Source organism: Hemitrygon akajei, chromosome 22 (assembly GCF_048418815.1).
Source record: "Hemitrygon akajei chromosome 22, sHemAka1.3, whole genome shotgun sequence".
In the NCBI taxonomy this organism is placed as follows: Eukaryota; Metazoa; Chordata; class Chondrichthyes; order Myliobatiformes; family Dasyatidae; genus Hemitrygon; species Hemitrygon akajei.
Genome location: NC_133145.1, coordinates 25,835,254 through 25,861,320, shown reverse-complemented (window position 1 = coordinate 25,861,320; position 26,067 = coordinate 25,835,254). Strand labels below are relative to the sequence as shown.

Here is a 26,067-nt window from a genome sequence, read left to right as displayed (position 1 = left end):
AATAGATGACACCGCTTGAGCAGAATAAATGAGATTTTTGAATTATTAAAAAGGCATTGCACAGTCTATGAAGGAAGCATTTCTATCTTCATTTCCATTTAACTGAATGATGTGGTTTGGTAAGAGATTGATAACAAGAGAACTGCAGACAACATACAATAAATGGCTTTTGATCTTGATGGTGACATCTAATTGGACTTACGGGGAGTTATTGTTGCATAGCAATGTAACTGGCTTTATAAATAATTTCTTAATGCCTGTAGTACAGATTACACATACTACATTAATGTCAACGGTTTAAATTCCAATGTAACATAAAAGATTGAAACAATCTTTTAGTTCAGTTCTGTTCCACTGTAGGATTGCACAATATGGTATGGCAGATAAGACCATAGATAGCACCACTTCCCACATACTAACTCAATGAAAGTTTCTATACGGCTGCTGTTGGTGGAGCAATTACAGAATTGTGTTTCGACAGAAGTTTAATTTCCACAAGATAAATGTATCCAGAACTCAGCAAAGTTGGTAACTACAAAGCCGCCATAGATCTACTTTAGGTGACTGGATACTAATATCGACATGGAAGTATATTCGAGACTTGGAATGATGAAACGATTAACTAATTATGGACAGTTATCTCCTGGGGAAACATATAGTCATGCTGGCATTTTACTCCTCTGAAGAACTGATCACATGCCAAACATTTTTACCAGATATGAGCAGAAGACAAATGCACTTCTCTGCCAGTACATGAAATATTCCAATGCCATTCTTTACAAATCATGCCTGCATTTTCAATTATTAATTCTCTTGCTCCATTAGCAAAACAATAGATCCAATGCATCACAGCTTGGTATGCCAACTGCTTTGCATGAGACTGCAAGAAACTGAAGAGTTGTAGACACAACTCAGCACATCACAATAATCAGCCTCCCCATCATGGACTCGGTCTACAGTTCTCACAGTTTAGTTAAAGCACTCAAAAGAATTGAAGACTCCTTCCACCACCGACATTATCTCTTCATTGTGCAGAAGATAGAAAAGGCTGAAAATTCATACTACCAGGCTCCAGGACAGTTTGTGCCATGCTGTTATAAGATTATTGAATGGATCTCTTGTATAATGAACTCTTTACCTCAAAATCTTCCTCATCATGGCCTTGCAACTTATTGTCTACCTGCATTGCACTTTACAACTGCAACAGTATGTCCTGCATTCTATTATTTCTTATCCTTTGTCCTACGTTCAGGCACGGATGTGATGAATTGACCTGCATGGATGGTGTGCAAAACACACTTTTTCACTCTAAGTCAGTACGCGTGACAATAATAAACCAACTACAACTCAGAATGGGAGTTCCAGATTTAACCAAGGCAGAATTAGTACTGTTACTCCTGAAACATCAAAATGAAAAAAAGTAAAGACTTGCAAAGGAATGCTCAAATCCAACTGAAAACTGCAGTCTTTGTAATTGCCCTCTCTCAATCTTAATTCCATTATCTACCAGTATTTTATTTAGATTCCATAAATTTGTGACTCTCTGACTGGGATAATAGATGCAGTTTCCAGTGTGAACCATGCTGATATCTCTCAAATCACAAACTTTTATAGTAAAAATTAATCAATGTCAAAAATATGCTGGTAATAAGGAATATAGAAATTAAAGGTATTTGTCCGAACTTAACATCTCATTACTAAGGAAAACGTGGGGAGGTGAAATTAAAAGAGTGAACCAGACATTTTTAACTGAAATCTAAGAACAAATCAAACAATCAGCCAAAAACATGCTGGGTAGATAACTACTGAGTGCACCAAAGGTTCTTTCAAGACTGCTAAATCTGCTTGATATATGGAGTAAATATAAAGGGTGATTAAAAATAAAAGTTTACTCTATAACTTACATATTTCACATTCACATGGCAAGGTAACAAGTGAATTTCCATCTTAAATATTGCTTAGCAAGCTATAATACTGGTCAATTTATTTCTACATAAGCATATCCAAATTTTGCGATATTTGGTCCTTACTTTGAGCTGTTCAAGATAAGGTTTCCACATTCCTTCCATTAAATCTTGCCTATACTTCTTGGTAAAATAGCCGAGATAGGAAACGAAAGCAGTGATGAGGAGCACATCCCCACAGAGCATGCTCTCCTGTTGCTTGAAGTTGCACACAGCTTCTGCCCAACGCACATTTTCTGAAGCCAGACCACCAACCTATGAAGAATGCACAATAATAATAAAGAGTACATGTCAAAACTATTTTTCCCACTGACCATGACAAAGTTACATTCAGACAATGCAAAAGAAGCAGGAACACAGCAAATCAACTCTCACTGCAAGATGGAAATCATAAGATATGAAAAGTTGGTCAATTATTGATCAAAAATTATCAACAACAGCAGCTGTGTAATTCAAACATTGAGCACCTTCTTAAACTCCTTTTCCTGTTACTAATACTAGATGTAATACAAAAAGGTGTTTACCCAATATGTAGGATATTTCTGGGGTTTAAGAAATGAGTGAGACTGCACTTACCAAAATTTAGGGCTTCCTAAAGTACTTCATAGCCAAATGGTAAATGAATGCATATCTATACAGATTGTATATGAGATATTTAAAATTTTAAAATGTTAAACAAAAACATTTAATTATCATTATAAAATGTATATATTGTTATAGAACATTTTGATAGCAATGTTTAAAAATTGTTTGATTAATAATCTGTGCAATTAATTTGCACTAATTAACCTTAATGGTCTGGTCATAGTAAGAGGTGTGATGTGGGTAGTGGGGGGGGGTGGATAGTTTCTCCTTTTTTTTGGTCTCCATCAGTACTTAGTACAAAAAAAACTATACTTAAAAGTCAAGAGCTCTACATGTATAAACAAGCACTCCTGAGTACAGACTAGGGGAGCATTAGTACAGTTATAAACATACAAATGCGCTGAGTAATAGAGACTAATCAGTTCCAACCTTCATTTGCAACAGAGGTTTCGTTGTGTGTAATAATAATGTTTATTCTCCTCATTTTGCAAATTAATGGCACAGATTATTAATTAAACAAACCTTCAGTTTTTCGCCAGTGGTGGGAGATAGACATTGCTTCACAGAACAAAGTTTCATACATGTTGAGCTTTTTCAATATTAATATTCTTTTTCTCGTTGAACATGTTCTGTTACCTTACTGCTAATCTGGCCTTAACATATACTGGATCTCTGTTCCAGATGCTTGACTCACAACATGAAACATTATACAAATTAAAAACAGGATAATATCATAATATTTGTGAGCAAAATGAAACCTAATTTATTCATCATTCATTTGTAACTCAGCAATAAAGAATTATGATGGTAATTGAATTTAGCCTAAATTGCACGTTTCAGTTCCTTGGTAAGTTGCTAACATTCACTGTAGTGCATTTACAAACTATTTCCAAAATTTGCTTATCTTTTGAAATTTAATGAAATTATCCCAGTAATTTTTGTGCTGACCGACCAGTGATTATATAATTTAATAATCCTCAATGTTTATTGGTTTATTAATATGAATTTTGTCAGTATCGAAAGAGTACTTGAGAATTCTAGTCAGACCTCGATTAAGTCGATGCAATTCAGAACCTTCAGCAATATGAATCTTATTCAATATCAATCTCATCAAAGTGCTTGCAGCTGTACTAAGAAAGTGTTTGAATCATACATTCTGCAACTGTGACCTCTTGGAAAGGAGAAGAATCAGTTTTTTGATGCATATGAATAAAAAATTATTGTGTGATGATCATTATTCTTTTGAGGCAAAGGCTCTCACCGGACTCATTTATGAGGGCCTTAAAGTTGCAGTAAACATTTCAGCATGGAGGACCATGCACCGAATTTGATTTGAGGGAACTGACAGAATTTATTCCAGGACAGGTAAGACATACACAGGAAGGCCAGCTTCCACCTCAACTAGAGGAGCTCCAGTATTCCTGCAGGGAGGTCTACCAGTGTTATTCATCAGGATTTAAACTAGTGTGGCAGGGGGATCAGAAACCAGAGCAAATGGTGGGAGTAAGGAGAAAGTAGAGAAAGGAAGGAAGGAAGGATAGATAGATAGATACTTTATTGATCCAAAGGAAATTATAGTGTCACAGTAGCACTGCCGTGCACAGATATACAAATATTAGAAGAGAAGAAAGAAACAATAAAACATAAGTTACCTCAAGCAGTCTAACAGGAAGGGGTCATCACTATAGGTTGACTCATAGAGCCTAAAGGTCGAGGGCAAGAATGACTTCATATAGCACTCCATGGAGCAGCACAGTTGTCTTAAGTCTATGACTAAAAATGCTGCCTGGTTCAGCCAAGGTGGCATGCAGAGGGTGAGAAACATTGCCCAGAATTGCCAGCATTTTCCATAGGATCTTTTGTTCTACCACAACCTCCAGTGTGTCCAGTTTGACTCCTATCACAGAGCCAGCCTTTCTAATCAGTTTTTTGAGCCTGCAGGCATCACCTGTGTTGTTGCCATTGCCCCGGCACACCATCGCATATTAGATTGTACTGGCGACAACATACCGGTAGAACTTGTGAAGGAGAGTCCTGCATACTCCAAAAGGACCTCAGTATCCTCAGGAAGTGGAGGCAACTCGGGCTCTTCTTGTAAATAGCCACAGTGTTGGTGCTCCACTCCAGTCTGTCATCCAGGTGCACCTCCAGGTACTTGCAGGTTCTCACCAGATCCATGTCCTCACCATCAATAGCAACAGAAAGTTGTGCAGGCTTAGTCTTCCGAAAGTCCATCACTATCTCCTTTGTCTTACTGATGTTGAGCTGTAGATGAGTCAGCTTGCACCATTCGACAAAGTCCTCCACCAGGGCCCTGTATTTATCCTCTCATCCTCCCTTTATACACCCAACTATTGCTGAGTCAGAGAAGTTCTGCAGATGACATGACTTAAGTGCTGTATCTAAAGTCCAAGGTATACAAGGTAATACAGTCCACTGTGAGGCCCCAGTGCTGCTTATAGACATGTCTGACACACAGCTCTGAAGCCACGCAAACTTGATCTGACCAGGGATCGGAGGTGAGCCAAAACCAGCCTCACTAGGGTCTTCATGATATGTGAAGTCAGGGCCACAGGGCAGTAGTCATTCAAGATTTCCAGTAGGCTCTTCCTGGGTACTGGGACCACTCATGATGTTTTTGACACAGTCGGAGTCCTTTCCAGTCTGAGACTCAGTTTGAAATGTGCTGAGGAATTCCACACAGCGGCTCAGCAAACTCTGGGGTTCACATCATCCAGTCCCAATGCTTTGCCATGTCTGAGTTTCCCCAGAGCCCCCCCTCACAGTCCATGATGACTGGGGAGTTGGTGGAAGGTGGGGGGTCTGGGGGAGGTGAAGATAGTTGGTATATGAGGTGTGCAAGGCAAGGACGGGATGTAGACAGTGGAAACCTGTGTCATTCATCAATGTGTTGAACTGGAGGGGGAGCAGAAGGAGGAAGGAGTTGGTGCTGAGTGAGCATTGGGTACCTCGGCACCTGGATTGGTGTGCTGAGGGGGATGTGAACAGGAGGGTAATTGTGAAAGATATTGAAGAACTGCTTTAACTCATTAGCCCACTCATGGCTGCATTCTGAAGCTCTACAGCTAGGCTGATCGAAGACAGTGATGTTCTTCATGCCTCTCCACACCTGCCGTGTGCTACTCTACCCAAGCTTGTTCTCCAGCTCTCCCTTGTATTCCTCTAGGAGGGCCAAGACTGAATTAACAAACATAGTAGGCCTGACGATCCCAAGTATATTTATGTAAATGAGTGGAGTATTACCGTGAGGAAGATGAACAGAGCCTGGATTAGTATATGGAGCTATCATGTTACAGCTATTACAGAAACTTGATTGAGAGAAGGACAAGACTGGTAACTAACTTCAACATTCCATGATTTAGATATTTCAGACCTGATAGAGAGTGATATAAAAGAGATGGGCTCCTATCCTCTGGTCCACACCTATCATCTTTAACTGTCATTTCCGGTACTTTAAAAGCTCCATATTTATATTGAAATGTCAAAATTCCCTGTCTACCATCAATACTGGACACCTCCCCATTCATCCAAACCACAAGAGCCTCACTACTGTCTAATTTGAACTGGCAACTAAGCAGTTTATTTAAATGACAATCTATCATGTTACATCTACTGCGATATTTGCCCAGAAATGACCAAATGTATACTCATTGGTTCATAGTTCAAGTTTAATTATCATTCAACCATACATGAATACCAATGAACATAAGCAAACAAAACAGCATTACTCCGGGGTACAAAATACAGTACCAACAGTCACACACAGCACATACAGCACATACAGCACATATAAGACAGCAAGCACATATAAGATATCAGTAAAACGCAGTTACATAAAAAATATAGTCCAAGACCTCGACTCCATGAATGTTGAAGAAATCAGCAGTTGAACACAATACAGCTTGTCTACTGGCAGTTGAACACTGGAGAGGCAGCACCAATTCAAGCTTGATCACCACGCCACATCACCTGCAGTGGAGAGCACTAACTCTGACACCTCTCTGCTGGGTGGCTATAAACAGGCGACACTACCTCTCTGACACAGCTGCACAATTCCCACCAAGTCTGACTCCTTTAGTTTCTCTGCCAACGAGCAACTCGCTGATGAGGTAGACCTGTGGCATTTTTGAGTTCTTAATGTCGAGCAGGGTCTTGTGATTGTTAAATGACATTTAAAAAGGACACCTTTGGTTGACCTCGTGGAGGATGCTGTAATTGAATGTGCCGCTGTCTTACTGTTCTCACCTTAATGTTCTAGTGTGGACTTCTTCACCAGAACCCATTTTTGAGGTCAGACTATCAAAGCAATATGAGTAGTTGGAGCTCAAAGAAGCATACAGATGCACTCATTTGAATTCAAATGTCTGAGGCACAGCAAAGAGGTCATGAGAAAAACCTTGCTGTGCTGAATTACCAACAGCACCACTTACCAGTCAAACGGTTAACACTAATAAGTCTTAGTATATAGTTGTGCAACTGTGGAGTACGCAGGAGTGGAAGGGTGATGTACTGTGCCACACATGACATCATGCCAATGGAAATAATTGAGAAAAGGGAAGAATGCAGAAATGTGTCGAAGTTCATCCAAAAGAAACAAAAGTACAAGTATCAAAATCAACCATGTAGAAGAAGTTGTCCAATTCGAACTGAATTAGTAACTGCTCAGGTTCACTGCTGACTTTCTGACACCATTGAATACGGTTATGACTGTCAAAATGCTACATGTGGTGTGCAAGTACCAAGTATTTTAGACATGCTTGCCCAAGGGAGTCAGCTTATGACATTCACTTGCAATAATGATTGAGAGCCTGGAATGCTCATAAATTCCAGGAAACGACGACTTTAAGTCTGTGCCTGAGGGAGAGAAAAAATAAAGATAGCCTCCAAAACTGTGCTTGACTATCACCATATTACCAAGAGACATCATCACCATATCAGAGTGACAGGGGTGAATCAAAATTAATCTGCAGTCCCTGAGTTGTCTTTGTAAAATTTATATAAGTTTACTTTTTGCTGATAAGGGCAAGAGACTCGGGACAGAAGGGAAGGTACATAAGGAAATAAATGGTGAAAATGGCTGGAGATGGTGTTCAACCATGCTCTTGGAAAGCTTCCAGATGTGGAGCTTAGAATCTTCCACATACGTGATGGAATAGCACACAAACTTTAAGAAAGCAAAGATGAGTCAGAGCTTTAGATCAGCATTGATTCAAAATGCGCTGATCATCAATCAACTCTTGTGATGTAACAAGTTCCCCATTAAGTCCATTGTTCAGAGAGCTTGTTGGTGCACAAATCAAGTGTTTGTTATAAAAGTGAACTGACTATTATGGAGAAACTGGCACAGCTTAAAATAATGATTTCAAATTTTTTATTCTGTATTCCAATCAGGGCATCTAATTGAAGCAGCATTATGCATATAATAAGTCCCAGGAGCACCATGTTCAAGAACAATTTTCAACTTTTTTTTGAAAATGGACTTGCCATAAAGTGCATTTTTCACTTTTTAACAAACATGCCTTCATTGGAAGTAGAGTCACTGCAAAGAAACATATATTGTCCATCACAAATTACTTTAAGACTTTTATGTACACCATCAGCTAGATCTAACATAACCCATACTGTGAAGGCATTTTCTATGTGCTGCAAGGTCACTAGTTCTATATGTTACTCCAGCAATGAAAAAGGTGCAGCAACATATTTCCACATCAGAATAGTAATTGAATTGGAGAACTTCCAGGTGGTTGCACAGCTTATCCTCAGCAGCAGAGGCTGTAGGCTTGGGAGAAATTCTGATGGGTTCCTAGGTGAGCTACTTCAATAGACCTTGTACTTATAGATAGTTAAAAGTACATATTTGTGGGTTGTGTCTGCTGCATTTCTGTTCCGTTCCTTGGCCCTATTTTACCTTCCTTGACATTCTACTGCAGATATTAGCCAAAGACATGGGTCCAGTCACTAAGGTACTGATAATAATCAGCTCTCTAAACATCAACACAAACACCAGGAAAGCTGCAGATACTGGAAATTCAAGCAACACACACAAAATGCTGGTGGAACGCAGCAGGCCAGGCAGCATTTACAGGAAGAAGCACAGTCAACGTTTCAGGCCGAGACTCTTCATTAGGACATCAATGTTTATTCCACAGTCAGTTCTCTACAGTAAACTATTAGCTTCATTGAATACTGCAAAAGGGCATTACCTTCTTTTGCCCCAAATTCTTAACTCTTTTCTCACCTTTTTAATCACCATTCAGGTTTTCTTGTTCAGACTGCAGCACATCATAATAAGTTGAACACCCTTCTTGGCCATGAAATGAGCCAAAAATAGAAACATGAAAATGTCCTCTAGTATCCAGGTCTGACCACATTGTCTACAAATCATTCTGATGTTGCTGAGCTTTCAACTACACCTTCCTTAAAATATATCTGGGTACAAAGTCCAAACCTACACGCTAGCCTGTACCATCTGGTGTCACTTGCACCAAACCACACTTATCCCACCTCTCCTTCCCTCCACTCCCTTCCTCCAAGAGCTTGAGGCCTCCCTTCTTAAACCCTTCATCATCTTACAACCTCCACAAAACCTATCCTTTTTAATTTTAATCATTTCTATTAATCTTGTATCATTAATAGCATCCTTGTTCTATGAATGATTTTCAGATATTTATTAGATAAAAGCCGCAAGAACTGGGTACTTTCTTCACATATATTTATTTCAGAAATTTTAGTGTATGTAACTCCCATTACTGGTAATTTCATTTTAATTTTAGTTCCCTTCCTTGCAAATGTAATTATGTTAATGATGTGAGAACTAGTTGGATAGATAATGCTTAGAATAACACCATTTAAGAACATACCCGGAAAAGTATGAGTGATTACTAATTTCTTGTCAATTTCTGATTTTAGTCAGAATTGATGATTTCTGTGAGTTAGAGCATGAAACTACATTTCCTTCTGGTTTCTAATTTGTGCTTTGATTAGAATCTCCATGCTTAACATCACAACATACTTATTCCATTCATTTTGCTTACTGGCAGCAATTATTCACCAAGAGGAATAGTAATGAAATTGTCCACACAGGAAGTTCTCTTATAGAATCAATTTAAAATGTATCAATCCTGAAAACACCTTCAAGGTAACAACACAAAATATAATTAATAGTCTGATCAGTTGCTTATTTTTGTCAGAAAGATATTTTATAAAGCCTACAACATTAATTCACAAAAGTAATGTGGACAAGTTACTGTAGGCCTGTTATACTTCAGAAATTCAGTGAGATGGCTGTCACACATCAACTCTTCAACATTACGACATTTGACAAAATGTAATTTGAAATGCTAAGGTATCCTCAGGTCTTAAACTGATGTTGCTTAAAAACTCATTCATAATATTGTGTAAATGGCATCAGCTTCCTCCTCACATATATGATTTTACTTCAGTTAGCAGAATTCTGATCATGTTCTATTTTGCATTCACAGAGCTCTATACCAATTACCGGTAGCTATATTTCTCTCTAGTAAAAACTCAATGAGGGCAGGAATTGTGTGAAATGGATTCCTGAAATATTATGGCAAAAGTATCGCACTCAATGTAATCCCTTTCGAAAAATGTTGCTCAGCACCTATTGTGGTTAATGCTCAGTTAATGACACCCCAAGAGTGCATAAATGGTTGAAGGTAAGGAACCTCACCAGTCGGTTAGCCAGACCGATGGTCCGTGCAGTCGATTCAGCCTCCTGTTGACATTTCAGTTTATCTGAAGTGGCCTGTTCAAATTTTGCTGTTAGTTTGGCTAGATTTTCATTCAGTTGCTAATAAAAAACAAGAAAATAAATATTGATCAACATTAGATCACTACAAAAATGGAATTTAGCATTGGTAAAAAAAAGCTGCTTATTATTTATTTTCTCAATCTTCTGTTGCAGTTCATAGAAACTCACCCTCACCTTGTCAAATATCCCTCATACAACTTCATTACTTTGTTCAATTACATTTTAAATCGAATAACTGAACTAATTTTAATATCATTTTCAGCCCTTTACCTTGCTCTGTGTTATTTCCTTTTCCCTTTCAATATAATAAGAGGAAGAATTAACAGCAGCTAAACACATGGAGGGCAGAATGGCCTTTTTTGGTGATGCATTAATTAATCAATCATGTCATAAATTGAATGGGCTTGATAGCATGAACAATAGTGCAATTTGTGAGATGTTTTAAGTACCTAACACTTAACATGTGTTTCACAGAGTAATGTATTATTAAAGATTTTCAATTAAAAACAGTGGGCCAGAACTTCTTTCAACATACGAGCAGGTATTTCTCAACACTTCAACAGGTTTGTGATTCCAATTTGAATGCAGATGTCCTGAACTTTTTGAGCAGTTGTAGCTAGCAATGACCTGACCACCACATGATATTGGATTCCAAACTTGCAGTAATTCCCCAGAGAGTCGTATTTGTTATCTGAACTTCCTCTGTTAAGATTGACAGAACAACAAACAGTATACTTGTTTCAGCGGGGGGGGGGGGGGGGGGGGGGGGGGGGGGGGGGATTGACAGCAAGAAACAAGGGCAACAATTAGCTAGTTTACAAATTTAAAACTCATTGTAATGATTTAAGTGCATTTATATAATCTTGCCTTTATTTGAATTTGTCAAAAATGTAATTGTTTTCAAACAGATATTGAATGCAATGAAAGTCAGAGATATTTAAGTGTGAATGATAATCAAATATCAGGAATATTCAGACACACAGAGTACTTGATAAGTTCAAGAGCAGGCTGAGACTCAAAGGTTGTTTCATGGGCAATGTTTGTTTTTGTCTCCATTTGATGGTGTTACATTGCAGAAAACCTTACTGTTGCACTGAGCTATGCTATTTAGGATTGGAATGGCTTGGCAATAAGCTTGGATCTGTAATCATCTTCAAAACTGCATAGGTGGCAGCAAGTTCCAATAACACAAAATGTACTAGCACAGGCAGCAATAAAATACAGGCAGCAGTAAATGCAGCCTGTCCATCCTCTGGCAGTAAGTTCTAGTACGTTATCCCAAAGGTACAAAATGTGATCATTCTGAATGTTGGCACAATTATTGTAAGGTGCAGAGATCTTCAACAGAATTTTATTAATCTTTAGAATATAATTTAAGTTTTATATAGCTTTTATATGAAACTTCTACACAAATTAGGTACCCTGATGTTTCTATCTGTTAGTAACTTTGCACAAGGTACTATAATAAATGTAAACCATGCCATACTTACATTTATCTTGGTTTTTATGACTGTCAGCTTCTCCTGGGCAGCAGCTAATTCTGCATTGGCTTTATTTAAGGCTTGACGTTTAGGCTCAACATCACAATAGACCTCATAAAACCTCACAATATTGATAACCCAGGAGCAAAGACCAGCAGCGGCTAGAGATTTGGATGCAATAAATTCTGGGTTGAATTCAGGATCCTGCAAGTATGGCTGAATAGCTTTAAGGCAGCTCTCATGGATGTTTTCCTTATTGAAGGTGATCAGAGTCTCGAGGAAAGCATCCACCTTTGCCATCATCACCTTTGCTGACTTCCAGCTACGGTCTTTGGGTATCTTGCCTTTGACTGCTGTAAGAACCAGCACAGCAGCTGTGACATTAGTCACTGCAGAGGGGGGAGAACCAAACGACTTCAACTCAGTCAGATTATTCTGGAAGAAAATGAGGTTACAGATAAATCAGAATGGATTTTTGTTTTGTATTGAAGCATTAATAGAGTCCAATTATTATCAATCTGAAACGGGTTGCTTTGAAGTCTGGAATTTCGGTTGAATTTTACATAATATGAGTTCATAAAGACACAGTGCAATGAAACCCTCTAGTGGTAACCCAAACCCGAACTGCTTGTAAACTCTGAAATTGCTGAAGTCCCAGTGTGCCTAATGGCTGCTGATTGTATCAAGATCAAACAAATCAAATGGTTAGTATGCAAGCTTGTGACAATGCTTGCATAATTGACCTAGGTTAATGTATTGGAAATTCTTTTCAAGCAATATTGTTGCATGAATATTAGGACAACACATGAATATTTGGTGACAAATGAGAAGTGTTGTGGAATTGCAAATTAGACAAATAAATTGCATGAAATTTGGGTAGAATGATATTAATTTAACCACAGATTTCAAATTGTTTTGGTTGGTCAATTCTGAACTCTTACTCCACAGAGAAATGGTTCAATTCTATTTCATTCTTCCTCATTCTAAATGGTTTACAAACAGCACTAATCTTTTCTCATGACTATTTAAGATTACACTATCAGTCCTTCCACAAGAAATGTTAATGGGATCAGTTAGAACTTTAAATCAGTTGATTATGCAAAAACAACATCAAACAAAATCCAAAAGCAAAATACCACAGATGCAGGAAATCAGAAACAAAAACAAAAAATACTGGGCACTCGAGCAGATCAGGTATGACAAACAAAAAGTAATGTTTCAGGTCAATGGCTTTTTACCAGATTACACAAGATCGTCGCAGATACTTTATTGCCTTACTAGGACAAAAGACTATTTCTTTATCATCCAGTAGGAGAAATACATAAATCAAATTTACAGAACATACAATTTACTATTACATTATTTAACATGATGTAAGAAGATGTTATTCCGTTTCAAAGGAAAAATAACAAAAATAAAATGGACAAGATTAATTGGGAAAATACTATAATATACCTCTAATCTGATGGCAGCTGATTATATCAAAATCAAAAGATATCATCTGCATGTGTTACAACTACAATTTTGTTGTTGTAGATTCGGAACATAATACAAAGAAAGTTTTACAATGCACATGCAGTAAAAAAGATTATAACCTTTTTGAACAATTCTGACATTTATACAACACTTAAAATGCAAATATCATAAAATGCCCATCTGTACTTGATAGAATTGAACTTATTTTTTTAGTGCTGGACAATGTCCTTAATTTGTTTTACAATTGGAGATCCATGCATTCTGTTGCGGTGCACAGAAACCATCTTTGCACAAAATAATATTGCATATGATGGAAAAGATTGACGAAGTACATAATCTCTCCTGGCCCTCTACCTAGACAATGAGAGAGACTTTTTATTTCGACTAAAGGAAGAGAAAAATTTAGACACATCTCATTCAAAGTCACTTGGTCCTCAAAGCTAATGACTCTCTTCATTGAATTGCTGTCCTTTTTCCTGCTCATGATGCTGAGATATCCCTAGAGACTATTTTCTACAACCACTGAAAAACTTCAAACCACCTTTCTTTTGAAATATTTTAACCTCTTACCTTATTCAGAGTATTAAGGGCAGCCTGAGCTGCTAAAAGAGCAGGCTCGGCTTTTGCCAAATCTTCTTCACAGTCTTTCTGTGTCCGGGTAACTTCTTGAGCAAAGACAGCAACCTTTTGTTCTTCCTCATCTGCAATGGCTTTTTCTTTGCTTACTTTCTCTGTTTCAACCCCAACGACTTCAATCAGCTTGTCAGCATCTTCATTCTTCTGCTTTAGCTCAACTTCCTGAGCAGCCAGTTTAGCTTTGAGATCATCCACCTATTTGGTGGAAATGAAGATAATTAAATACAATTATACAGGCCCCTCAATCATTAAACACCAATTTACATTCATCCTACTTTCATCTCCTTGCAATATCTAAAGTTTTGACATTCGTCTTCAGCATCTATCAATATTCATGAAAATGTAACTGCACTTTTCTCACTAAAATTACTTTGCAATTGGAGTTCATCACCACTAAAATGTCCTTCCCCTCTCACCCTCGCTGCAATATAAATCCAATGGTTTCTAAATGATTTCCAGTTCTTTAATTGTACATCTTCGTCAAATCTGCCATTATATTCTACCAGTAAATTCATTTGTTCCACATTGCTCTTAATCTGTCAAACAATATACCACCTATTTCCTCCTGTTAATTATTCCAACAGTCAGTCTGTAATCTGCTTCTTTCAAAATCAAAACTGTTGAAATATATGACTACTATACTTCGTATCACATTCAATCTGCTACCAATTCACTTTTACCAATCCATCCACTGACTCAAAATCATCAAATTACAGCAAGGAACAGCCCAGAAATGTGCCCTTAATGCCGACCATGATGCCTGTCTATACTAATCTACTTGCAAATGTTAGGCCCATAACTCTGTCTGCCTTCCCTATCCAAGTACCTGTCCAAATGCCATTTAAATATTGCAATAGCTTATGTCTTCACTACCACCTCTAGCAGTTCATTCCAAATATTCAGCATGCACTACTTAGAAAAACCTAACCCTCTGATTTTCGTTAAATTTCCCCCCTCTAACCGTAAAACTGTGTTCTAGACACCTCTACTCTGGGAAAATGATTCTTAATATCTATGATGTCTATGCCCTTCAAAATCTCCTGAACCTCCAAAAGCTCACCTCTCAGCCCACTTCTCTCTAGCAAGAATGACCCAAGACTATGCAACATCTCCTTATTGTAACTCTGCATGGCAAGCAACTATATGGCGAATCTTTTCCTACCTTTCGCTACCACATTCTTCCTGTACCGTGGCAGCCAGAACTGTACGCAATCCTTCAAGTGCAGTCTATCCAAAATCTTGCAGAACTTCAACATGACATCCCTACTCTTTCTCACCAAACCCTAACCACTGGCACAATTCTATTCATGAACAACCTCAGTTTTCCATCCAAAAATCAAATGGTCCAGCAGCACCCAGAAATGGGCTCTGTAAAGGAGCAGATCCAGGCAATGGATGACCACTTGCTTGTCACCCACATAGTTGCTTCTGAATAGACAACAGCTCAATTATATAATTAAAATCTAATTCAGAAATCTAGACTATTGCAGCTCTAACACAGGCAACACAATCATCATCATAAATAGAACAATCTTAAACATGTCATTCTTAATGATTTTAAGAACAGAGAATACACGTGGCATTACTAAACAAATTATCTTGACCTAAATAAAGCCATTGGGATGGGCTGGCATGCTGCCACCTGACCACTGTCAAACCCAACTGTTTTATCAGAATATAACTGACATGAACACAAAATATATCATCAAGTCCCACAAAGGCAGCCAGCTTCTACTTCCTACTGAAATTGGATATTTGTGACTCACAAGCAGTCAAAAACTTGGAAGAAATAAATGAAAATACCAACCTAAAATATGTTTAAAAGTTATAAATATTAAGAACACTGGAAGAACTGAATGCATTTGGATGATGCGAATTATACCTCTATTGATGTGTAGTGGACAACGTTTTGACTGGCTGCATCATGGCCTAATATGGAAACAACAATGCTTTTGAACAGAAAATCCTACAACAGGTAGTGAGTGGATTCAGCACAGTACATCACAGGTAAAGCTCTCCCGACCACTGAGCAAATCTACATGAAACACTGTCATAGAAATGCAGCATCCATTATCAGACATTCCCACCACCCAGGCCATGTTCTTTTCTCACTGCTGCATGCAGGTAGAAGGTGCAAGAGTATCAGGACTTACACCAGCAGGTTCAAGAACAGTTACTACCCTTCAACTATCAGGCTCTTGAATAAAAGGGGATAACTACAATACACTCACTTGTCCCACATTGAGATGTTCCCACTACCAAAGATCTCACTTTAAGGACTCTTTATCTTGTTATCTCATGTTCTTGCTTTTTATTGTTATTTACAAATGTATTTACATTTGCATTTTCACAGTTTACTGCCTTCTGCACTCTGGTTGATCTTTCACTGATCCTGTTATAGTTACTATTTTATAGATTTGCTGAGTATGCCTACAGGAAAATGAATCTCAGGGTTGGATATGGTGGCATATATGTGCTTCGATAATAAAATTTACTTTGAAATTGGAAATCAAATGAAATAAACAGCATTACTTACTATTCTCTCAACAACTATTTCTTCTCTTTGATTTCACTGGGGCTATTGAACTTGCATTGTTTATTTTGGCAGGGGCTGAGCAGGCACATTTCCCAGCCTGGGAGCTTGGGAACCTGTAGAAATCTGCAGAGGCCAATGCTCTCGACAGGGAGTCCACCAACACCGGGTGGGGACAGCCAGAATTCGGGAGCCTTGGCAGAAGATGCTGCTACTGCCTTAAGCCAGCGCCACAGGTGGACTTCCAGACTCCATTAAAAAACACAAGTTAAGTCCGATATAAGCACTGGTGACCTGGCAGATGCTTGACCCCATTTAGTTGCACCAACCAATGTTTTTAAGCAATCAGCTGAATCCTGCCATCACTTGGGGAAGGAAACAGTATTTATTGTTTATTCTGATTCTGAGTAACAAAGCAACAGCAAACATATCCACTGTTGGGTTTAACCTAGTTAACTAAATCCCGTTTCCAAACCAAATGTAGAAGGGACTTCTTCTGCTCTAATAATAAGTAACAAAAATTCTAAATTCAATGCTGTTTTAGCTGGCTTTCTTACAATTCAATCATCTTGTACTATATTTCCCTTTTATCATTTTATAAAACTTACTTCATTCAAATAATTCAACATGTTTAATGCATAAACAATTTACCCACTGTGATTGCTGTACTTCAGGTGTACTGTCATTAACAGCTATCCCAAAATATGTTTTTATTACAAACACAAATTAACACATAATGTACTTGATTTCAATAGTATATGTCCTCACTTCATATTTGTTTCCAGACTTTCACACATGTATTCATTCTTTAGAATCACAGAAATGCAGAGCACAGAAACAGCCCTTGTTGCTGGCCATGTACCTACCAGCATTTGCCAGTTGCCTGCATTAGGACCATCAAAATATAAGCATCGAAATGTGCACTATGGTAGTTCGGGAAGTCATCTGACTAATACAAGCTTTCTTTCAAAGCACAGGCATATGTGGTCATCCGCTTATGTAAGAAAACATCTGCTAACACAGTGGTGCATGGGCACCCATGCCAGCTTGTCCAGTTGCCATTAGAAAATGTTTAACACTGTCCACCTCATGCACGTATCTATACTCATTAGCAGCATGGCTGGTGATCTCTTTGACATTCCGCATATTGACTGCATATAAATCTGAGAGTCATTTGTGGCACAGTAAGCAAATTGTACTAGTTAATGCAAAGTTGCAACTTCTCAAAGTGATGGTGCAAATTACTGGCAGGTTTCATGACCTGCCTGGAATAATAACAAGACTGCCAGCTAGCTTGTCCAATGAAGATTCTTAAAGAGAATAGCATGCTCACAACCCCCAAGAGGCTCAAATGGCATTCCCTCAATAATCCGCAAATCTGTTCTTCATTATAATTACCTATACTATCAAGACCTTAAATAAACATCCTGACAAAGACATATGTGGTGGCATAGCATGTGTATGGGTGCTTTGTACTGTAAAGGTCAACTTTACTGTACATGATTCACACTGTCTCCTTGATGCCTATGTGTGGACCAATTTGAGAGGAATGGCATTAAACATGAATGACATCACCTCTGTGTGCCACAGGGTTTCTGGTGTATGGAAACTATGTGCATAGAACCATGGAGCAAATGGTTTCATTGTACACCATGCACATTGTAAAATACAGATTACATTTAATGATTGATTTTATGCCACAATTAATTCCCACAACACTTTAAAAAAACATGCAAAGTGTGATTGAATTACTAGGGCAACATCAACAATCTGACAGGCATTTTCCCATAAATCAAAGTATGGCAAATTTGAAGGTCATACAAGATGATGAATAATTGAGTGATATAACTCACCTGATATCTATCTACATCACAATATCATGTTCTTATGCTCTCAGCATAGGAACTTAACTACAGATCAACAAGAGTTTTCAGGGCTACTGAAATGAAAATTAGAAACAATAGGAACAAACACATTTTGATTCTTTTAGTTCATTGCTACATACATGAAATAAGAAATGTAACATGTAATTTTTTTTTAATTACAAGGCACATACAAGGTCATGGAAGCATTGTTTTTTTGCAAAGGGAATCTGCATCCCAGTGCCACACAACAATGATTTATGTTGCCTCATTCTTTTTCAGGTGGACTTATCCAACACTGTTTTGTGTTGTCCCTTTAAAAATAACTTGTGTAACATTCTTCCCATGAAAGATTCAGCTGCAAAAGAAGTGAAAATATAATCAAGACATAAACTTGAATGATTAGACATGTCATACATTTTTGTTCTCCCAAATTACCACTACTTAGTTCGTTTAATTTCTTCTTATCTCTTTCACCTTTCATTTTCACATTTCAATAGCTTTCTTTTACCCTCAGCTCCCCTTTCCTAGCATTACAGAGATGTTACCATGGAAACAACCAAAATCTTTTTCTGAGGCACCAATTTTAAGAAAACATCTTTTTAATAAGCACACCCACTGCCAAATATTAACTGTTATACATCATCTTAATCACACCTACGAGTTCAATGATTTTGCCAAATGTGTATTCCTAATACTTTCCATAATTTTCACTCTAAATTTGGAACTATAAAGATTACAACACAGGAATCAATAGGAATCTGCATCTGTGCAGCTGCTGGTTCTTCAGACCGATCCATCCAGTCTAATCCAACAATCTCTGACTTTTGTTTTAATCACACATGAAATGAAGACACAGCTAACAGGCCAGTAGTCGCCAGCCCCTTGGTATGAACATTGAATTCTCCAACTTCCGGAATTCCCTCCCTTTCCCATCCCCCATCCCACCTTCATTCTGTCTCCTCTTCCAGCTGCCAATCACCTCTCATGACTCTGCCTTCTTCTACTACCCATAGTGCTTTCCCCTTAGATTCCTTCTTCACCTCTCCTGCCTATCCCCTCCCTGTTTCTCCTCCCCCACCCCTTGATCTTTCCTCTGATTGGTTTTCCACGCTTCCCCCACCTTCTTTATAGGGCCCTTGCCCCCTCCTTCTTTAGTCCTGACGAAGGGTCTCGACCCGAAACGTTGACTGCTTCTTTCAACGGATGCTGCCCGACCAGCTGAGTTCATTCAGCTTTTTTGTACGTCTTGATTTGACCACAGCGTCCGCAGTGTACTTTGTGTTCAGTATTTAATATCTGTCCATGGTGGTCAGCTTCTTGAACCAATATAGTCATCTTGTATACAGGTGGTTCCAATGACGAAGATGGAGCAAAGATATATTCCCAGGCCACAATGGTGGAAAGCTTGGAGAGTTCATGGCAGGAGATGGCATTTCCATGCGCATTCTGCTGCTATTTCTCTGGTAGAGATCATGGCTTTACAGACTGTTCTTAAAGAAGCCCTGGCAACTTGCTGCAATGCATTTTGTTGGTAGTATACCTTGCAGCCACGCTCTACAAACAGTGAAGTGACTGACTGTTGATAGTAGTGGAATGAACTTTAATTAATTGGACAGTGTTAAACTAGTCAGTGAATAAAGTGTTTTTTTTAAATTGTATTGATTGACATACAGTGTGGAATAGGCCTTTCCAACCCTTCAAGCCACGCTGCCCAGTAAACCCCCAATTTAATCCTAGCCAAATCACAGGGCAATTTACAATGATCAATCAATCTACCAACTGGCACGTCTTGGACTGTGGGAGGAAATCAGAGCACTCGGAGGAAAACCCACGCAGGAAAACATACAAACTCCTTACAGGCAGAATCTGAATCAGAATCAGGTTTAATATCACCGGCATATGTCGGGAAATTTGTTAACTTTCCGGCAGCAGTACATTGAGATACATAATAAATAAATATTGAAAAAATCTGGGTTATATTCAGTATATATATGTCCATTAAAAAGTTAATTAGCAAAAAAAATCAAATAAAAAAGTAGTGAGGTAGTGTTCATGGGTTTAATGTCCATTTAGAAATCAGATGACAGAGGGGAAAAAGCTGTTCCTGAATTGCTGAGTGTGCCTTCAGGCTTCTGTACCCCCCCCCCCTTCCCGACAGTAACAATGTGAAGAGGGTATATCCTGGGTGGTGGGGATCCTTAATGTTGGATCCACTTTCCTAAGGCACCACTCCTTGAAGATGTCTTGGATATAATGGAGGCTGGTACCCATGATAGAGCTGACTAGTTTCTACAACTTATTTTGATCTAGTGCAGTCGCTTCCCCCATACCAGATGGTGATGCAGCCAGTCGGAATGCTCTCCATGGTATAGTTGCAGAAGTTCTGGAGTGTTTTTGTTGACAAACCAAATCTCTTCAAACTCCTAATGAAATATAGCCATGTCTTGGCAGCAGAAATTGAACCGATTTCAAAGGAGAATGAGAACTAGGGCACTGGTGTGTTCAAGAAACTGCAGAAATTATGTGTTAGATTTTCAAACAACTATAGTGGATAACCATAAACATAAGGAAATAATTGTCAAAAGATTCAACAGAGCTGTTTAATTATCAATGACAACTTTTCTCAGTTTTTTTTTATATGGAATTGATGATTCTTACTGCTATCTTTCTGTTTTTTAAAAAAAAGATCTTCTGCCTTTAGAAAAAATTAATTGAATGTACATTCTCCAAATTAGCATTTCAATCATCGGCATAATGCTGCTAGCAAAATCTACTTCGACATTAATTACTAATCAACGGATATCTAATCGAAGGTTTATTAAACAGATAGCAAAAGATTCATACAAATTTCTTAAGAAGACATTGGATGAAAGGTAAAAAAAAACGGCTGAAAATGATAAGATAATGGATTCCTTGTGAGAAGCCCAGAGTCTAATTTGGAAAATTCACTCACAGATCCCATGCCGAAGTATCAGAGGGACACAAGCTGGCTAAGGGACAGAAAACAAGAGTAGACGTGAAGGTTTGCTTTTCAACAGACAGGAAGCATGCTGTTAAACGTTGTTAGGATCTTCACATTCTGTTGTTACACATTAATGGCCAATCTTGATGCCTAGCTGAACAGACAAATTTCAGAAATGTAGCAAGCAGTGGGCACGGCTTTGTGTGGGGCACATCATGCCTTATTAATTTGATTAAATCAATCAATCAGGTGATAAAGGTGATTGATGAGGTAGAGCTGTGAATGTCGTCTGCAGGATTTTAATGGCTATCTAGAATGTTGGGAGGGGGTCCATGATGAATCGGACCTTTGGATTCAGAATTGTGTTTCCCATAGAAGTAAGAAGATAGTGGGTGATGGGACTTATTTCATCTGGAGGTCTGTGACTATTGGTGTTCCACAGGGATCTGTATTGGGACTTCTGTTGCTTGTGATGATAGATGGTTGGGTTAGTAAGTTTCTAGATGATATGAAAATTGCTTGTGTCTGGGTAGAATACAAGACTCACAATGCAGAATCAGAATCTACTGAGTCAGTTGCAGTTTTAGGTGCAGAAATGGCCGATAGAGTTAAACCCAGCCAAATGTGAAGTGTTGTACCTTGGTAGAACAAACTTTAAAGAGACAGGATACTGTTAATGGCAGGACTCTTAAAAAGTGTTGATATGCAGAGAGCTCTTGGAGTCCAAGCCCACATCTCACTGCAAGTGGCTGACAGGTTGACTGGATGGCAAAGAAGGCATACTGTATTGCATACTTGCCTTTATAAGTTGGGAAATTACATTACAGTTTTACTAAACACTTGTTAGGCTACATCTGGAAAATTGCATTCAGTTTTGGTTTTCCATGAGAATAAGGATGTTGAGGCTTTGGAGCAGATGTAGAAGAGGTTTAGCAGTTTGCTGCTGGGATTGATGGCATGCAACGAGAGGCTGAGCAAACTTGGGCTGTTTTCACTGGAACAGCAGAGGCTGAGAGAAGATGTGATAAAAGTTTTATAAGACTCTGAGAAGTGTAAATACAGTAGAGAGCCGGCATCTTTTTCCCAGGGTTCAAATGTCTAATATCAAAAGGCATACATTTAAAGTTATGGGGAGTAAGTTCAAAGAGCAAGTTTTGAACTTGCTGCCTGGGTGGTGCTGGAGGCAAATACAATAAAGGCATTCAAGAGGCTCTAATACCGGTATATAAATGTTCAGGAAATGGACGAATAGGACATTATGTAGGCATAAGGGATTAGTTTAGTCAGGCATTTTATTATTGTGATAATCAAATCTCTGTAGCATAGTGGTTAGCCCAACACTTTACAGTACCAGCAACCCAGGTTCAATTCTCATTGTTGCCTGCAAGGAGCTTGTATGTCTCCCCGTGACTGCTCGGGTTTCCTCCCATAGTGGAAAGAGGTACTGGTTGGTAGGTTAATTGATCATTGTAAATTGTCCCATGATTAGGCTAGGATTAAATCGGTGGTTACTGGCCAGCACTGCTCAAAGGGCTGAAGGAATCATCCCACACTGCACCTGAATAAATAAATAAAAATAGTTTGGCACAACATTGTGGACTGACAGACGTAAGAGATACACAGAGGTTGGTAAAATAGCAGATAAAATTTAACAGAGGAGTGTGAAACAGTTCAATTTGGTGTGAAGAATGAAGAACAATTATACAGACACATTAGTCCAATTAGGTGAAGACACAGAGACCACAGGAGGTAACATTTATAAGATCTGTGGCTGCTAAGAAAAAAAAGAGCCTTGCTTTCATGTTCAAAGATTACAAGAGGCTCCACAGCATACCAAGGAGTATTTCAAGTATTTCAAAGCCCGGGTGCAGAGAAATTTGCCAGAATGAAGGCTGGAAATTTCTTTAGCTGGAGATAAATGAAAATCTGGGATTATGTTCACAAGAAGAGTGGAGATTCAGGATAGATTTGATAACATGTTTAAGATGATGAGTCAATAAAATATATAAAGAGATGCCATTTCCAGTGGCAGGATGGTCAACACAGAGTTAAGTTAATTGTTCGGGGATCAACACCACAGCAGCCAGATTGAAAAATAATGTTTTCACAGCATGTTAATATAACCTGTACTGAACTAGTTGCAGTTGTGATGGAAACGAATGGGAGAATTAGATCAGTTCTTGAATGGAAAAAAAAAGGCAGATTCGTGAGGAAAAGTAGTTCACAGGAATTAATTGAATGACCTCATTCTGTTCTGTTTTGTTCTAACCTGTTTCATCTACATCACTCTTGGCTCTCTATGTACATCACTTCTACTTCATAATTTGTTGTAGTATCTTGTCTGAAGCTCATGTTATAATTAGATACAACAGAATTTTAAGTAGCATGTTAATGATAAGGTAACACAGACTAATCCTGTGCACTCTTATTAGTGCAATCATACACAGGCTGTAATTATTGGATTCAAAATCTTCTTCCTTTGCTTTATAAATGATACTTGGGACATTTTATTATGTGAAAGATGCTATACAAATTTCTTGTTGTCATTTCAATATAATGTGCAATAGGAAACCTAATAAATTGCAAAAACCAAAATAGAGAAATCCAGGGTTTAACAAAACACTTCAGGGAATTGGATCAAAGTCTCTTTTCCCTTTAGGACATAGATTGCATTTCACTCTGCTCTTGATGGTATGAGTAACTTTTCTGCTCAGAAACCACCTATGCAACTATTTCCTCAGGATATGAGGTAAGCAGTATAGACAGAAAAAAGTCTAGATCTCTCACATACACAGGATTTCTTAAGCAAAATAAGATGTGCATATTCATTTTAGTTTTTCATGGCCAAAGGACATTCTGGTCCCTTACAACCAATTAAATTACTCTGAAGTGCAATCACTGTTTGTAATATAGGAATCGTGAGAGCTAATTTGCACGCAGAAAGCTCCCATATAACAGTGTGATGATCATCAGTTTATGTGATGATAGAAGAGGAATAACTGCAAATCAGGGAATTGGAGATAACTCTCTTGCTCCTTTTCAAGATAATCCTGCAAGCAGGATTTCATATCAACCTGAGAAAATAGAAGTTTTCTTGATTTTAAACTCTCTTCCAGTAGAAGGTAACTCCATATGAACTACATTGAAATGTCTGCACAAGTTTTGTGCTCTTCAATAAAGTGAAACTAAGCTTACCAGAAGTTTTGAACACACCAGCAGTAGCAGCAGGTGTGTCTGAATATATTGAGCCAAACTGATTAAAGGGTCCCTGATTGCACTATGAAATGTCACTTACAAATAAACTGCACAGCAGTAGTCAGTTTAAATTCCCCCAGGAGCTCTTGAACCTCATCACCACCTCAGACAAATTGAAAAGAGGTACTTTTTTGATGGGAGCTAAGACTGAGTGCATCAAGTAGCATCACTTGTAACATCAAGGAGCAACAGTAAAATTAAAGATTATGAGAAGCAACTGGTAAAATTTGTCACTATTCTGTTTAACACAAGTGAAGAAATTGTGGGTGATATTGGTCCACTTCAGCCTCAATGCCAAAGTTTGTTAAGATGATCTCCAAAGCTTAATGACTGCCAACTACTACATCAGGAATCTTTCTCCCATCTGAAGTTCAGGAGCACGGATGCTTGTAGTTACAACCTTGAGTTTCACAGGGAATTCCTCAGATAATGAAGCAGTCCATGCCTGCACGAAAGCAGAATCACACAGCTGCCACTTTCTGCTAAGTGACATGTCACATTTGTGCCACTCAAGAACAAGGCAAGGGATGCCTTAACTTTATTGAATTTCACAAAGGTATCAAAACCTTCTAGAAGTATAAGTGGATCAGTCTTTAAGTGTCCTGGCGACAGAGCAGATCCAATACTGGGTATTCTTTAGAGACCTACATCCGAATGCCAAAGCCTTCAAAAAGCTTGACACTGCACACTCTGCATTCTGCAAATGGTGAAATTGGCTACATGTTAAGTTCTAAAGTGTCTCTAGACCCAACATTGCCAGTCATGAGCCAACAGGATGAATTAAGGCTGTGGTATTGCAGCTGAGATGTGTTAACAGAGAGAGGTAAGCAAGGCACATGTTTTGAGATGTCCATGATTTGAGAATGGAGCCTTGGAAAGGTGAATGTACAAGCTTTGCATTATTCTTGTTGATATGTATTATGGACGTGAGAAGTCAAGAAATAAAACAGCCTGACTCATCAGACCAACAGCTCACCGACTATTGAGTGTTGAATGAGGATAAATTTAAAACAGTTAAAAGAATGGAGACAGAAATTTCAGAAGTCAAATGTAGAGGTCTCAATATTTACAAAAAAAAACAATCGTCATAAACACAAGAGATTCTATAGATGCTGGAAATCCAGAGTAGCACACGCAAAATGCTGATGGTCTCAGCCCAAAACATCAGCTTTAACCAAGGCCTCAATACTGTATTTCGCAAAAAACAAGTTTCCCAAAACCTGTTATTCTTGCCTATTATTCTGACAGGAACATACAAATTCTGCACTCTCAGACTTTCTCTTTTGAAGGCCTCCCACTTACCACATATACTTCTGCTAAAAAAACAACCTATCCTAATTCACCCTTGCCAGATCCTTTCTGATACCATCAAGATTGGCTTTATTTCAGTTTTGAATCTCAACCTGAGGACCAGACTTATCCTCTTCCATAATTACCTTGAAACTAATGGCACTATGATTACTAGATGCAAAATGTTCTCCTACAGAAGCTCTTGTCACCTGCCCTGTCTCATTC

At 38.3% G+C, this 26,067-nt stretch overlaps 1 protein-coding gene across 1 annotated transcript in view; it reads right to left on the bottom strand.

Moving 5' to 3' along the window:
* The window catches only part of dnah9 (dynein, axonemal, heavy chain 9), a 550,870-nt gene that overhangs the window by 206,747 nt on the left and 318,056 nt on the right, over window positions 1-26,067 (bottom strand). Inside the window, exons 49-52 of the mRNA XM_073025877.1 lie at window positions 13,872-14,132; window positions 11,835-12,260; window positions 10,264-10,383; window positions 2,031-2,219 (exon numbers count right to left, since the gene is read on the bottom strand). Coding sequence (XP_072881978.1) covers window positions 2,031-2,219; window positions 10,264-10,383; window positions 11,835-12,260; window positions 13,872-14,132 — 996 coding nt within the window. The remainder of the gene's footprint in view (window positions 1-2,030; window positions 2,220-10,263; window positions 10,384-11,834; window positions 12,261-13,871; window positions 14,133-26,067) is intronic.